The following is a 17014-nucleotide window of genomic DNA, read 5'->3' on the forward strand; positions in this document are numbered from 1 at the left end:
TTTGTAAAACCTGTGTAGCAAGGCAGAAAACTGCCCATTTTTATGCAGTACTTAGAGTGGTCCTGGGAGAAGGGGATTAATGAAAAGCAGTGTGGTTCCATATGGAGGCTTTGTGTTGCTTCTATTTTGTTTCCTGCCTTAGGAAGGAGAAATAGTAGTAGTTTGTTTTAAGGAAGGTGGAGAGCTCAAACTTTTAACTGTCCTCTGTATATTCCATTTCTGTATCAGAGTGGTCTTCAGTAGGACCATAGCTATCTTGTGATTATCAACCATTCTATTCAGAATTCCTGTTTGTCATTCTTTGCACTACCCTTCAGTGATTGGGAGGCTTTAGTCTAAGAACAGAGTAGCAAAATCATGTTCTTTTTACTACTTTAAACATCAGTTTTGATGTTGTCTTTCTGAGCATTCCTGACACCTGTTTTTCTTTCACTTGATTCAATGTCATGAAATGTTGTCATACTACAGTCTTACTGTTTCTCCATCTGTTAGATAGTCACTTGTCTTTTTTAGTTAAGATCTGAGCTGGATTAGTAGTATATATTGAGGTTCAGTGTTATGCCAGTTATTTTAGCAAATGGAATTAGTAGGAATTTACCTACTATAAAGTCCCAACTACCATTCCCCCAGCTTCCCATTTTATTCTTTTATTGCCTTTATCCCTTTCCTCTCATGACTCATAGCCACTAATCAAATTTGGAAAATCCTGTGTCATCAAGAGGAATGAGTTGAGCGAATGCTTTTTGCCCTATTCATTGGTGTTCCTTTCCACTTCAAATTTGATGCCTTTTATAGCTCACTTTATTTTCCTGACTATAGTGCTTTTTATCATTTTAGCAAGTATTACTAAATACTATTACCACAATAGGTTGTAAAAAATGTAATTCTATGAAGTGCAGTATAAACCTGTGGGTAAATGCAACTATAAATTAGCAAATTTATATTTTAACCCCAGTTGAACGTTAAGTCATCCTGTGCAAGTATGTGAAAAATGCTGATTAAATCCTGCTTCTCAGGGAAGTTGGTAAGAATAATTAGATATATTTTCAGCCATTGCAGTAGACTACAAATGCTAAATGGTGTATGTATGGGACTGGGCAAATGTTGCATGTAATTTGTATTTTTCACACTGTTATAAAATTATATTAATATGATACTGTACCCTAAGGCTAGGTCTATGCTAGACCAACAATTCATTCCTGGGCCCCTGAAGATACTTGTTTGGCCCTGCTGTCTATTTAGCCAAGGTGAGTCCCTCATTAACAAGTATGAAATTGCTCACATCTTCCCAGCCTAAGTGAGTTTTTCATTGTTAGGAGCTGAAAAAAAGATACTGAGAAATTTTGTCAGTTGAATTATTGGGTGGTGTGCTTTCCTTTAGAAAATTGGCATGAAGATTGGGAAAGCACTGTTTTATTTAATTTGTTAAATTCATTCTTAGTCCAATACAGGTAGAGTTTGGCTTTTTTCTTTACATCAAGGTAAAGATGAAGTATTTATTACCAGTGAATTACCAAAATGAATTTTCTTTTGGAACTAGGTGGATTATGAATAAATAACAAAAAAATGGTTTTGTAGTATTTGAGAACTGAAACTTAAAAAAAAGAAATAAGAATTTTATTTATTTTGGGGGTCACAGTTTGATTTTCAATGTGATTGCTAGGGATGAAATGTTTTACTTTTGATATTAAAAATAATATATTAGCAGAACCAAATTATCCTAAATTTCATACTCTCCTGGTCTCTCACACTGAAAACCTGAGGGGTTTTTTTCTTCTTTTTTTTACCTTTGTATTTTGAAATAATTATAGAGAAACCCAAATTGTTTTCGACTCCATTTGTTCATATGCAATCAGTCATTAGTTATTGTATATCTTTTCCTCTCTGTTCTTCCTTGCTTGGACAATTCTGATATGTCAAAATTGATTTTCCCACCTCTGTTCTTCCTTTTCTTCCTATGCATCTGCCAGGTTAATTCATCAAATGAACAGTGGTTATTACTGTTCCGTACAGAAGCTTTCATCTGCCTCCCCCGTATTCCTTTTACATCACAAAGTCATACAAATAACGTGTGAATGCATTATTATAAAAAAAAATTTCAAACTCTCACAAAGCATGTACAGTAAAAAGTAAAAAGTGTACACGGATATAAGTTAATACATTTTAGTGTTCATTCTTTTAAATCATTTTTCTACATTTACATAAGTCCTTCCCTTTCCCTACCCGGTAAAGTGCAGACTCATTAGACTTCTGTTCAAGGCCTTCTGCTTTATGCCTCTGGCCTGCCTTTCCAGCTATAACTCACCGGTTCTGTTGGTTGGGTTTTGTTTTTTGTTTTTTTTTCACTGGATGACTGCTTGCCTTCTGTTTTCTAAACAATTCCTTGTTGTTTCCTACTCTTTGCTTTTACTCACTTTTCTCACCACTTATTTTCTCCTTTCACTTTGTCGTTTTCCTTGTTGAAATCCTAATCTGTCAAGGCCTATCAACTCAGTATAAAATTTTCTGTACCTTCTCACAATAAGAAATGGTCTTTGGGTCTTGATATACACTCCTACACATTTATTCCATTTCACTTTGTATTTTAGTTATTTTTTATGTTTCATTTAACTACTTTCAAGCCTCTTGAAGACAGAGACCTTGTTAAAAATTTCTTGCAGTGCATGGAATGGGCCCTTTGCATTACTTAGTTACTGAATGAGTGAATGATGAATAAATATAGTAAAATGGTTTATGAAGGAGTGATACATATTTTTGTTTTATCTTTTATCAGCGCCTACAACACAAGATCAGACCCCAAGTTCTGCTGTTTCAGTTGCCACGCCTACAGTTAGTGTTTCAACTCCTGCTCCTACAGCCACACCTGTGCAAACCGTTCCGCAGCCGCACCCCCAGACGTTACCTCCTGCCGTTCCTCACTCAGTACCTCAGCCAGCAGCAGCAATACCTGCTTTTCCACCAGTAATGGTACCTCCGTTTCGTGTTCCCCTTCCTGGCATGCCAATTCCACTTCCAGGTAAACACATAGATTGTAATAGTCTTTCCAGCTATGTTTTCATATTGTCAGTTAGTTTGTTCTCATGTGTCTGTTGCATTTGAAATTTGCCTTGAATCTCACCTGTTTGAAACGTTTTTGAAAGATTCATGGCTAACTGCAGTATTTTTCTCTTCAGTTTTGGTAAATGTCCTTTTTTGTTGTTGTTTACATGTCTTAAAATTAGAGCCACATTTAAAGCTACACTCATTTTGGATAATGGCCTCAGTGAATTACAAATGATCATCTTTTTGTGTAAATATGTTCTTAAATGCAATATTTTTAAGAGTTTGAGTGTATGAAGTTAAAAAATTACCAGTCATAATAGCTAACACAAGTTGAGTGATTTATATATTGTGCATTGTTCTAAGCACTTTATATGTAATAATGCATTTAATTTTTACAGCCATCATATGAGATAGATACACAGACAAGTTAAATTACTTGCCCATGGTCACATAGTAAGTGATGGTGTTGAGATTTGAGCTTGGGTACTCCAGATCCAAATACTGTGCCCTTCATAATTACGTTGTATTGGGAAGAAATCACTTAACTTAAAAAAAATACATCTAAAACAGAGACCATAAGTTTCCCTTGCAACAATTGTGAAGTATAACATGCACCATTTAAATGCTTATGTACTTATGGTGAATTCATGTGTTTTATTATCTTAGAGGGAAGTCATTACAGCTAGAGAAGGAATTTAAAAGATTGTGGAGTAGAATTCTTCCTGTAAGGATTAAACAGTGATTGTGTTTGGCATCCTAATTTGAATGCATTTGCTGTTATCAAACACATTTAATCCTTAATCCATGGTCGCTTCTCCTAGAATTGTAGTTGAAAATATTGATACCTTAGATCAAGTTCATATGGCTAGTTTGTATCAAAGATGAATAGAACCTAGGCCTCTTGTCTCCTAATTTCAGTTACCTCCACTATGATTGCCACTTTGTTGTGCTAGTTTCTGTGCAAGGATAGGGTTGTAATAAAGCTATATCTTAGATTTGCACACATTTTAATTATCACTGTTGCTCTTGTTGTTTATTTCCTTGTAACCACTTTGAAAAGAATGCTTTTCAGATACTACACCTTAGCAAGAAAGAAATCAAAAATTTCAAGAATTAGTGGGTTTTAGGGAGAATCTTTTACACGTTGTTGTAGTGTTAGATAATTAAATGTCCAAAATGTGGTATTTAAGAAACTGAAATCATTTAAAAGTAAGAAGAAAACCAAAAATGTTTTCTCTAGTAGGGATTACCCTTTTTCTAAACTAAATTTAAATTTAAGCTAAGGCTTAATGTAAATTTAAGCTAAGCAGCTGGACACTTTCTTCTTCAGAAATACTTTATGTGGGAAATTAAGTGGTACATGGATAAAAGCTTAACATTTATCATCACCTCTTGTAGTCTTGGTCTGCTTTAAGGGTCAGTGACAGTATTAAGACCAGATCATGGATTCTGAGTGATCTTAAGGAGCTGGGATAGTTATTTCTGTAAAGAGAACAGAAGATTGAGAGATAGCATAGTAACATGCCTGAGGTATTTGAAATGCTATCACCTAAAAGGACTTTGGTTTTGCTTTAGAGGTTCTTAATAGGACTAGTAAGTGAAAGGGTCAGAGTAGCAAAACTTATTCATATAGAAAGTGGAATTTTGTCACAATAAATAATTCCTTCAGTTACAGCTGTCTTTAGATATCAAGGTCTTCTCTGGCTCTCAGCTCATCATTAAATTTGAGAACAGATGGTGGTGACTTTTTGGGTGACCAAATGAGGTACCTATGAAGTTTGGCAGTAAAAGGCATTTAATAAATGGCAGCCACTAATGACATTTTGTAGGTCAATTGGAAGAGAACTTGAGTTAGATACTATATAAAATTTTGTCTAAGATTCCAAAGATTCTTTGGAGATGAAGCTAATGTTTTATAGAAAGTAATATTAAAATTTGTTTATATAGTAAAACATCTTTGATATTAAAGGTCATTCATTTTCTCATTTCCCCTTTTAATCCAGTCTTCTAAGTTGCTTTAGTAAAAAAAGACTTGTCTTTCTCCTCCCCAAACCTTTGGCTTTATGTACAATGTTTATATCAATTTGGGAGTAAGGTGAATAGGAGGGATTTGGATGTAATTTACCTTGGAGCCTTAAATTCCATTTGAAATAGCAATGTATGGTTCTGATGAGGATAATTAAAGAAGGAATAGTCAAACAAGATGAAAGAAAGGAATGGAAGAGTTAGGTAAAATACAGGAATAAGAGACGGAATTGGAGATAGTAAATCAGATTAGGATTATATAGGATTTCTGCTTTTTAGTCTGTAAAATCTTATTTGGGATTTTAAGAAACTTATGGTCAGTAACATCAGAATTACCCAAAGTAGTACTAAGTGGAATTTTCTAATTTCCTGATAGAACATGATTTGAGGATAGAGTTGTAGGAAAATTGAACAAATGCTTCTTTTGAAAAGAAGGTTAAAAATGTAAATGTTTGGTTATTTTGTGACTCTTCACAATATGCATATAATCACCCTCAGAGAGTACCTTAAATTTATCTTTTTAGCATGAGAAGAAACACACATAACCTTTCATTATGGTCTATAATGTATGACCATACAATCAAATACAGGACCTCTGTGTTGGCACAAATGATATTTAACAATGGCAGGCCTAAATATGAAAAGATTTGATTTTCTTCTATTTAAGTTAAAATACATATTAGGGAATGGTTTTGGAGAACAGTCTTTGAGAATAAAGTTCATACATTCTAAGAACTGAATTTCTAGTGCTGCCTTAGTAGGTTCAGCAGTCCTGCAGATGGCAGTATTTACACTAACTTAATCCTAATGCATGCTGTAACTCCCTTAACCAAAGGGATTTTTCCATTGCTATCTGTAAATATCATGGAAAGTAAATCTATACATACACCTTTACTCAACATGCCTTTATGATCCAGTGCTTTTGTTTTAGTTTCAGAGTTAATGGAAAGTTTAGCTTTAATAGTATTTTTTTGAAACGATAATTAAGAGATTAAGGCATTTTTCAAAAATTGGCAGTATTTTTGTGTGTGTGTGTGTGAACATAGGTACATTCTTTACAAACTCAGGGGTTTAATTTTCATTTTCGTCTCTGAATTAGGAGAACTTTCTTTTCATGTACCTCGGGAAAATAGTTCATGATTTAAAAATTTCATCAGTGCCAAAATAGGTTTAGTTTTATTTTAGCTGAAACAAATAGAAAATAAAATTTAATTTCCCAACCCTTTGCCTTTAGCCTTCTGCGTTTTTCTTTACATTTTTTTAAAAATTCACTCTTAATTTTTATTTTTTTCAATTAATCAGTCTTAGTTTTCCAGCTCTTCCTTTCATTCCCTTTTTATCACCATTGTAATGAATCATGATGAGTCTTCATTCTTCTAAGAACTGTACGTAATTTCCATTCTTTAATACTAGTGCTACTTCTTTAACTGGCTTAAATAATGAGGTTTTTAAAGCAGTCAGCCCATGTAGTCATTACTGATGTTAAAGGGGCTGTATTTTTCTTAATGTGATAGCCTGCCTCCACAGTGCCCCAAGCCCATGGCGTTCCATGGAGCAGGCACTACACGTGGATATTTTGTCATTAGTTGAATTCTGCCCTCCTCTTCATCTTTGCCTTTCTTTTATTTGAAGTCTTATTTGCAGTAGAATATTTGGATCCATCTTGTACTTTCTATTCTTCCTTTGCCTCCTAGCCCTCTTTGTCTATCTTACTCTTTTTCTACTTCTTCTTGGTTATGCTCCATGCCTCAGCTTCTGCATGTAGTTCCCCATGAGCAGCAACACAGAGAAAGTGTCTGGTCAGTGTCATGCTGCATCTTCCTTTCACTGGTGTCTAGAGCAGCATGGGTTTGATGTCCTGTGGGAAAATGTCCCACTTAAGAACTTGTTATGTATATATATTGAAGGGGCTTTCTTTTGTTGAATTTTAAAGCTCCTTCAAATACTGTCAGAGCTGGTTTATAAAAAGGTAATTGATGATATAATTTAGAATCAGTTATCATTGGATTTGGCACCACTTCCCACAAAATGTCAAACAGAAAGAAGTTTTGCTCCATTCTTGGTCTTTTTCATTGGAAATAGCATTCTAAATTGTAGTGGTAAATTATTTCCCTGAATCCCAGTGGTAGCCGACATACAATGGCAGCTTTCCAACGTATGCTTGCTTATCCATTTTACAGGTGTAGCAATGATGCAAATAGTCAGCTGCCCGTATGTAAAGACAGTCGCTACCACCAAGACCGGTAATTTTTAAAACCATCTTAGTTTGTTTTGTCTGTAAGTTGGCATGGTAGTGAATGTTGTTGTTTATCTTTTTATTTATTTTGCCCAAGTAAGTGGATTTTTTTATATTTTTCTTTTTAATGAGCAGTATAAATGCAGTTGTCATATTTGGCCAACACGTAATTTTCCCAATTGCCTGTAGTATTAGCTTGTTGGTTCACAAAAGCAAATAAGGTCAGATCACTTTATATCTTAATTTTTGTAATAAGTGTAAACAACTTCATTCTCATATTCATAACATTTAATTTTATTTTTGATGTGTGCTTTTAAGTTAAATATAAAAAAATCATTTCCATGTGTAAAGTGATGTGATTATGCTTGCATGCTAGTGAGTATATGTGTGTGAATATTTGTGTGTATAGTATAAATTAACGTTTTAAAGCTATCAAAGTTAACTACCTGAAACTTAAATTCTAGTATGGGATTCGAGGTTTTTAAAAATTTTTTTGATTCACTTATTTTTGGCTACTTTATTTATGTAGTATTGGCTAATCTGTAATATTAGCTACCTGGTAAAAATTATTAATCTTGGCTTATCTTTTAAAAAATACAAGAAGCTTTTGTTTCCTTTAGGAAAAGATTAAACTGACTGACAATTTACAGGGCTATCAGACTTAATTACTTAGTATATTAAAGTAAATTCGATAATAAACTCAGTCATTTTTTTCAGTCATTTACTTTAAAATGGAATTCATATCCTCTAGGTATGTGAGAGCAAGAAAATAATTTTGCCTCAGGAAATATGCTTAGCAAATACAGTTGTTCCCTTGATTTCATTAGAATTTGAGAAATTCTTTATAAAAATATATTTCTATTAGTAAGCAGAAAATGTACCATTTTTATAATTTATGATGTTAAGATTTCATCATAGGAGTGACCCAAATTTCTGACTGTTTTTAAGGTCCTTCTTGGGTTGAATTTCTGAATCTAATAGAATTTAGGCATTAGAACTAAACCAGGGATGTAGATTTAAATAATTAAATCATATTTTATGATTTTCTTTGTTTCACCTGGCTCATTCATTTATTAATATTTAATAGAAAGATTTAGTTCATATTTTAAAATTTAACATTGTATTGCAATCTGATGCTTGGATCTAACTTTTTATCATTGTTTTTTAGGTGTATTGCCAGGAATGGCCCCTCCTATCGTACCCATGATACATCCCCAGGTTGCTATTGCAGCTTCACCTGCTACCTTAGCTGGAGCAACAGCAGTTTCTGAGTGGACTGAATATAAAACAGCAGATGGGAAGACATATTATTATAATAATAGAACATTAGAATCAACCTGGGAAAAACCCCAAGAGCTAAAGGAAAAAGGTATAGTTTTAATAACTTGGTGGGACATAGCATAAATAGAACACTGTTTGAAATTCTGAGTTAATTCTTCTTTGAGGGGCTTTCTAAGTACGGTGTTGGATTATTTATTTCCACTGACTTGGAAAATATGTATTCATTTAAAAAGCCAGGGCTGCTTATATGATTGCCTATCGTTTTATCATCTGAAGTTAAATTATACATACATACTAATATATATTTTTTAGTGTTGTCAGTAACTGCATGAATTTTCTAGTGAATAATTGTTGTCCTTATTGAGATTCATAGCAATGATAGGGAAGGAATCTGTGTATTCTGAAGAAAAAAATTTAGGCCACTGGAGTCTTAGATGAAGAGGACTCGTAATTTTTATAGTATGTAAGTCCCTGTTTCTGTTCCTCAGTACTTAAGACTAACCTTATCCCTTTCAGCAAAATGAATGATTGCCACAAATGATACATGAAATGACTGAAAGACTTTATTTTATGTCTCTCTGAAATCAGTAGTTCTTTTCTGCTGACAAATTTACTGATTGGGATAGCAAGGTACTTGAAGTTGAGCGTTACATTAGATTCAAATCAATGATATTAAAATGAAAAACATTTTATCTTTGTGATCAATAACTAAAAATAGAATATTTTAACTGCTTAGTCTCTGAAAGTTCTGTAAGTTATATCAGAACCATTGAATGGCATTATTTCAACTTTTTAATAGAAAAATTAGAGGAGAAGATTAAAGAGCCAATTAAAGAACCTTCTGAAGAACCTTTGCCAATGGAGACAGAGGAGGAGGACCCTAAAGAAGAGCCAATAAAAGAGATAAAGGAGGTAAAGGGTCATGACCCTTTGATGAAGCCATCATTGGTTATAACTGAAAATCCATTTGCTGTAGTTTTAAATAATTGCTATACATCTGATCTCTGAAATTTTAGCATTCTTTAAAGTTTCTAATTCAGTTTTTCCTTTGGAAGTATAAAAGAAAGGGCCTTGGACTAGAGCTTGGACCTGATGTCCAGCCTCCTGACTTACAGACCTGGTACATGTTATAAGTACAACTTTATGTTTGGGGAATGTTTGTTATAATTTATCTCCAGGTGTGAAATAATCCCTAAACAGCACTAAAAGAGCTCTGCTTTTTGGAAGCTTCCTTTCTTCAATGAGGAACCAGTGGTAGTCATGTCTTATAAGTAAGGAATTTAGCAGAAAAAAGAAATTACCTTAAGTGAAGAGGTCTCCTGATCTTCTGTACCCTTTTACTCATTTCTGCTCTTAATGAATGGTTAATGAGTCTGTAAGATAGGACCATCTGCTGCTCATGGGTCTACTGTTAAGGAATTGGGCTCTCTCTGCGGGGCAAGGATTTAGAACTTTCTTAGAGGTTCCTATTCATAGTCTCCCCTCCCTATGCTAGCAGTAGACGTCATGTTGATTGCACTTTAAGGTACTTGCAATTATTCTTATATTTGTAGGATATTCAGGTGTAGTTTTATAATAATAATTTAATGAGAGTAACATCATTTCCCATAGGAGCCCAAAGAAGAGGAGATGACTGAAGAAGAAAAGGCTGCCCAGAAGGCAAAGCCAGTAGCTACTACACCTATTCCTGGTACTCCATGGTATGTACTTGGCTTAATTAGTAACTTATTTTATTTACCTATTTCTTTCTTTCTTTCTTGTCATACTTGATTATTACACGATTATCCAATAGGAAAAAAAAAAGTACTTTTAAAAAGTGTATGCCAAAAAAAAACGTATATGTCAAATTCATGTTTTTATCTACTGAATATTTTTGGGTTCTTGTTCATGGTATTTTGCTTACTTGCTGTGGTGTCTTTTTCCCCTGATGGTGCTCTCTATTAATGTTTTATTATTCATGATTATAGATTTGAGCCCCTGTAAGATCCTGAATATACTTTTTATTGTTTAAAGTGTTTTAAAATTGCTTTTGTATATACATCCACATTGTGATTATGTTTATAGAACTATGTAAAATTATGTGTTTTTGCCTTAGCATTGGATAGTCTGTTTTTCCTTTCCTTCTTCTGTTTGGGTCTCCCTTTCCCTTCTTTCCCCACATTATTGCTTTCTGTCCTTTTCCTGCTGTAATTTATTTAAGCCATATACAATCAACCCATGGCAGTGAGTTGACTTTTTACATCTTAGAATCTGTAGGTTTCCCCTCCAACTTGTTGTCCTTGCTTTTTCCTCCTTGTTTTTTTAATTAAAAAAAAAAATGTGTGTGTTTTTCTGTAGAATCCCACTGTCTGGATTTTGCTGTTGCATCCCCATGGTACTGTTTAATAGAATTCTCCATTTCTGAGTTTCCTGCAAATTAGGGAGCAGTTACAGAGATGTGATCAGATTCAAGTTTTATCTTCTTGGCAAGACTAGTTCATAGATGTCCCTTTCCCTCAGGATCTAGTTGTCTCTTTTTTGTGATGTTAGCAGCCATTGCTGATTATTGCCTAGATCAGTGATTTTCAACCAGAAGTAATTTTGTCTACCTCCCCTCAGTGTCCCCCTCCCTGCAGTGGATGTTGAACAATGTCTAGAGGCATTTTTGATTGTCTTAAGTTGGAGGGTGTTAATAGCATGTATAGGCCTGGGATGCTCCTAACATCTCTCCATGCACAGGACAGCTCCCTACATGAATTAATTATTTGGCCCAAAGTGTTAATAGTGCTGAGGTTGCAAAACCTGGCCTAGATCTATCATCACTAAGGGTTGAAAGTGGTAGTAATTTATTTCTGTCACTATTTTCATTTGTTAACTGGAATACTTAAGAGATACTTCCCCTTACTAACACTGGTTATTTGGAAATACAAATTGTACAGGAAAGGACTTAACATGTTTTCAGAATAATGTGTTGGTTTGAGAATTAGAAATTCATAGACGTAAATATATTTTATATGTTTTTATCCATGGCAGTTATTATTCTTACTGATGTTTATATGTTTCACCTTTGGCTAGGTGAAGACTTCAGGTTAACTCCTGACGGCTTATTTTGGTTGTTGTTACAACCCTATCTTTGATACCTTCCTTGTTTTCTTCTCTGACAAGACATTCCTGGCTTATCTCATGTATTTCTTATTTCAGACCTGGATTCAGCCATTTCTCCAAGGAGCCCTGGTTTCTTTTTGTGGGAAGTGGTATTAGTGTGGGATCTAGGGATAGTCATTACTACTGAATTAGTCATTATTTGTAGATCTTTTTGGTAGACACAGATGGAAGATACATTCGAAGATGCATCTTGAGTTCACACCATTACTTTTTTTTCCCCCCACACCATCACTTGTAATTCAAATCTACTATAAAATTTTTGCTGACTCTCATCATCTATCTTAATTCAGTATCTCCTTCCTTTCTGAAAATCCTGTTTCTGAGTGATAGGAACATAATTACTCATTTGCTTTTCTCATACACAAGACACAGAATAACAGTACCAATGCAATCACTAACAGTGTGATTACTGAAGACTATTTAAGTTTTTATTTCTAGTCATTTTTGTTTTTAGGGTGTATTCCTCTAGGGATGTATGATCAAATTACTGTGTTTTTAAAGCATTTTTGAATAGTTGTTTTCTATATAGTTATTCCACCAACTTGACACAGGTTCATTTTTTAAAAAAATTGTCCAGAATATTTACCCAGTTCTAAAATCAAAATTATGAAAACAATCTTTTTTAGAAGAATATATTCATAGATTGTGTTTTCTCTGTTTGAGTATTTATTGTACATGGAAAGCCAGTAACCATGTCCAGACCCCACCAGTCTGGATTTTTGTGGGCCTCAGCAGTTTTCAGACTTGAGTCTGTCCTCATATTAATGAAATTTTCCTTTGGAATTTGTTTAATTAATGCTTCTCTTCATCTGTTTCTTTCTCCTTTTCTGGGACATTTGTTACTTGCTTGTCGGGTATCTTGTAGAAATCTTTTACTTTTTCTTTTATGATTTATATCTATAGTTCCTGTGCTCCACTTTGAGTTATTTTCTCATTGCTCTGATATATTATTAGATGGATGTATACAGAAAGCATACAATATAAAATAACCATATGAAGTAAAAAAATGATAGAATTCCACTTTCACCAAGCCTCCTCATTAATAAAAGTTGGGTACATGTGCTTTCTATGCTATATTGCGTTTATGTAAATGTGTATAGAGGTGTGTGTGGTTAATATACATATTATAATGACTTTAAAAAGTATTATTCCTCAGTTTTCTACTAAATGTGTCGCAGAAATTTTGCAGTTTTAGGACATTTATATCTATGATAGCGTAGTTTTCTGTTGTATGAAAATGCATAATTTTCCTGCACATAAATGATTAGGTTGTCTTTCGTGTGTGTGGGTGTGTGTGTGTTTGTTTTGTTTTGTTTTGTTTTTTTCTGTTCCTGGCATTTCAAAAGTTGCTGTTTAGGACATCCTTACATGTAACTATTTCCTTGTGAACACATGCACGTATTTCTGTTTTATTGATTTCTAGAAGTGAAATTGCTGAATCAAGCAATATAGCAACTTCATAAGAAATAAATGTTTCCATAATATTGGTGTAGTTGAATCTATTTCTTGTTTATTGGCTGTGCATTGCTTCTTTACAGTTTTTGCTCATCTTTTTAAGGACTTGTATTTTCTTGATGATCTGTGGGAGCTTTTTACATATGCTGTCATTCACTCTTTGACGTAAAGAATTCTTACACCTCAATAAGATGAAAAACAATCCAACAAAAAATAATCAAAAGATGTGAACATGTACTTTACAAACAATGCATGAATGGCAAATAAGCCATGAAAAGAAGCTCCCTGTTATTAGTAATAATCAGAGAAATGTAAATTAAAACCACACCTGTTAGAATAGCTAAGAATTTCAAAAACTGAGCATGCTGAATGTTTTAGAGGATGGTGACTAACTAAAATTCTTATACACTGCTGATGGGAATTTCAAAATGGTGGGACTGCTTTGGAGAATATATAATAAATAATCCAGCCATTCCACTCCTGTTTACTTGAGAAAAACAAAAACATAGGTCTGCGTGAAGACTTTTACAAGAATATTCATAGCAGTTTTATTTGTAATTTATTTGGGCTGTTTCCAGTTTTTGATTGTTACAAATAAGCAAATATCTAGGAATGGAAAAGTTGAAAACTAGAAACAATCCAAATGTCCACCAACAAGTGAATGGATAAATTGTGGCATATTCAAACAAAGGCATGCTACTCAGCAATAAAAAGGAACAAACTGTTGGGAGGTGGAAGTATAGCTCAGTGGTGAAGTACATGCTTAGCTTGCACGAGGTCCTGGGTTCGATTCCTAGTGCCTCCATTTAAACAAATAAATTTAAATTTTAAAAAAGGGAACAAACTATTGATACATTCAACAACATAGATGTATCTCAAAATCATTATTGCTAAGTGAAGTCTTTTGTGGAAATCTTTTTTTTGTCATGGAATCCAAATAAAAACTAAGGGTTGTTGATCCTAGGAAATACAAAATATTTCTAGTTTTGATCTCTCTTTACAATCAGTTTTAAAAGTAAGGGTCGAGGAAGTGAGTGTTAAATATTTTCATCCAACTATTCAGTGCCGAATTCGCTTCAAGAATTTCCATTAGAACCATCCTGAGACACTTAAACCATTTTGTTAGATGTTTCACTTTATTAGGGGAAAACTAAGGTTAAATTTCTGTACAAGTTTCTGAAACACTGATCCACATTAACAGCAATACCTACGTTAAAATGGAGAGCTAGTCTCCTAAAACATGTTGACTGCAGAATACCTAGGTATTAATGGTAAATGTGGAGTGAAAAGCTGTTAGGACGCTTTATGAACAAAGAATTCTTATGTCACAAAACTATCCTGTGCTAAAGGTAATATACATAATAAGCTGCTTAGGGGTGGAGTGTACTGATAATCTGCAATATCTAATGTATCAAAAAAAAATAAGACTGGCAGATGGATTGAGGGAAGGATAGGTAAGTGATAAAGCATATATGATAACTGTAAAATCTAGGTGCTCAATAGTGTTCACTGTTTTAAAAACATTCTTTCAAGTTCTATATGTTTCAATTTTTTCATAATGAAATATTAGAAGTGAAAAAAATGGAAACTATAGAAGCCCAGCAGCAATCAGTCTACATGTATGTGTGTGTGTATATGTGTATGTGTGTATATAGATTGATTGATTTTATATATATATAAAATATATATATGTTAATTCCCTGTACCACTCTAGGTAAAAGCCCAAATACTGTAATATGTAAGTTCAAAGATAAATTCTTCATAACTTAAAACCTAGCACAGGTTACAGACAAAGCATGGCAAATACAGGCAGCCCTCACTGCACTTTGTACGAGACTGTAAAAATTAACTGCAGGCTAAATCTTCGGGGTTTTTTTTTTTTTAACATTTTTTATTGATTTATAATCATTTTACAATGTTGTGTCAGATTCCAGTGTAGAGCACAATTTTTCAGTTATACATGAACATATATATACAGGCTAAATCTTTGTAATGCAATCATAGTAAGCAAAGGAAAAAATTACAATTGGTCCATGTCCTTTAAAAACTTGTCAAAACATTAAAAACTTTCTTAGAACCAGACTACTAAAGTTTAGTGATCTTAGGAAATACAAAATGCTTCTAATTTGGGCCTATTAATCTAAAAAAAAAAAGACTAATGCTGTGAAATACCAGGGGAAAAAAATCCCAGTATAGTTAACGGAAACATGAAACTTTGTATTTTACATTTAGCTTCTTAGAGATAGCAATTTGAAGAGCAGCATGTAAAGATATCAAGAGGTAAGCTAATAAAGTTAGATTATTCAAATGAAGTGGAATATCCTGCTTAGCTGAACAAGTTGTTTAGCTTAAAGTTAGCAGTCACCCATCTTATAAGAAATGGAAAATAGTAAATTAGGGAATGAAAGTTATAATACATTCCTTCATTGATAGATCTTGGAAGGTAGTTTGAAGAGGTGGTTATCTTTCATATATTCAGGTGGACTGTAAGAACAATAGGGACATAATAGTTGAATTTTTGGAGAGGGAATGAGGATGCTTTCTAAGAAAGACACAACCTAGAAGCAATAAATAAAAAGATGAATAAATTTGACCTCATAGAAATAAAAGATTCATGAATGACAAGGTTTTTGTATATTTATTTTGTAGACTAGAATCTTGCTAAGTTCTTTTATTACAGTGTTGCAGATTCTCTAGGATTTTCTCTGTAAATAATCATATCATCTGCAAAGAGGAGTCTTTATTTCTTAGTCTCTGATCTTTGATGCCTTTTATTTTTCTGTTATTGCTAGGTCTATCAGTGCAATGCTAAATAGGAGAGGTAAAAGTGAGCATCTTTGCCTTGTTCTCCATATTGCAGGGAGGTAGTTCAGTCTTTTACCTCAGTTATAATATTAGCTATAGGTTTTTAAAAATTTCCTGGTGTTTTAATCATAAATCTGCATCTTTTGAAATGAATTAGTTTTTCTTCTTTGTTCTTTTAATATAGTGGATCACATTGATTTTTGAATGTTTAACTAGCTTTGCATTTCTAGGATAAACCATGTCATAAATTTTGACATGTATTTTCATTGACATTCAGTTCTTACTATTTTAAAATTTTCATTTTATCATGGTAAATTATTATTTTTTTTAATTGAAGTGTAGTCAGTTACAATGTGTCAGTTTCTGGTGTACAGCATAATGTCCCAGTCATGCATATATATACATATATTCATTTTCATATTCTTTTTCATTAAAGGTTAGTACAGGATATTGAATATAATTCCCTGTGCTATACAGAAGAAACTTGGTTTTTTTAATCTATTTCTATATATGGTGGTTAACATTTGCAAATCTCAAACTCTCAAATTTATACCTTTCTATCCCCTTTCCCCCGATAACCATAAAATTGTTTACTAGGTCTGCAAGTCTGTTTCTGTTTTGTAGATGAGTTCACTAGTGTCCTCTTTCTTCCCCCCACCCCTTTTTTTTTAGACTTCATGTATGAGTGATAGCATATGTAGTTTTCTTTCTCTTTCTGGCTTACTTCACTTACAATGATCTGCAGTTCCATCCATGTTGCTGCAAATGGCATTATTTTATTCTTTTTTTAATCAGTGAGTAGTATTCCACTGTACAAATATACCACAATTTCTTTATCCATTCATCTTTCAATGGACAGATTAATCTTTTTAATATATTGTTGGATTTGATTTACTAATGTTTTATTAAGGATTTTTAAATCTGCACTCATGGCACATGGATCTTTAAGTTTCTTTTGCAATGTTTTCATTAGGTTTTGGTGTTAAGGTTATTATGCTTGTTTCATAAAATGAGTTGGATGGTGAT

General features: G+C 33.2%; 1 protein-coding gene across 7 annotated transcripts in view; it reads left to right on the forward strand.

Moving 5' to 3' along the window:
• Positions 1–17014, forward strand: part of TCERG1 (transcription elongation regulator 1) — a 57596-nt gene that overhangs the window by 11425 nt on the left and 29157 nt on the right. For 5 of the 7 annotated variants that reach the window (XR_004318779.1, XM_032477038.1, XM_032477039.1 and 2 more), the window contains 5 exons: positions 2774–3016; positions 7248–7310; positions 8472–8672; positions 9384–9496; positions 10196–10284. Coding sequence is in view for 6 of the 7 variants with exons in the window: in XM_032477038.1 (XP_032332929.1) it covers positions 2774–3016; positions 7248–7310; positions 8472–8672; positions 9384–9496; positions 10196–10284 (709 nt within the window). In the remaining variant the exon portion in view is untranslated. The remainder of the gene's footprint in view (positions 1–2773; positions 3017–7247; positions 7311–8471; positions 8673–9383; positions 9497–10195; positions 10285–17014) is intronic. The other 2 variants (XM_006182260.3, XM_032477040.1) reach the window with 1 other exon arrangement.

The sequence above is a fragment of the Camelus ferus genome, chromosome 3, assembly GCF_009834535.1.
Source record: "Camelus ferus isolate YT-003-E chromosome 3, BCGSAC_Cfer_1.0, whole genome shotgun sequence".
Lineage (NCBI taxonomy): Eukaryota > Metazoa > Chordata > Mammalia > Artiodactyla > Camelidae > Camelus > Camelus ferus.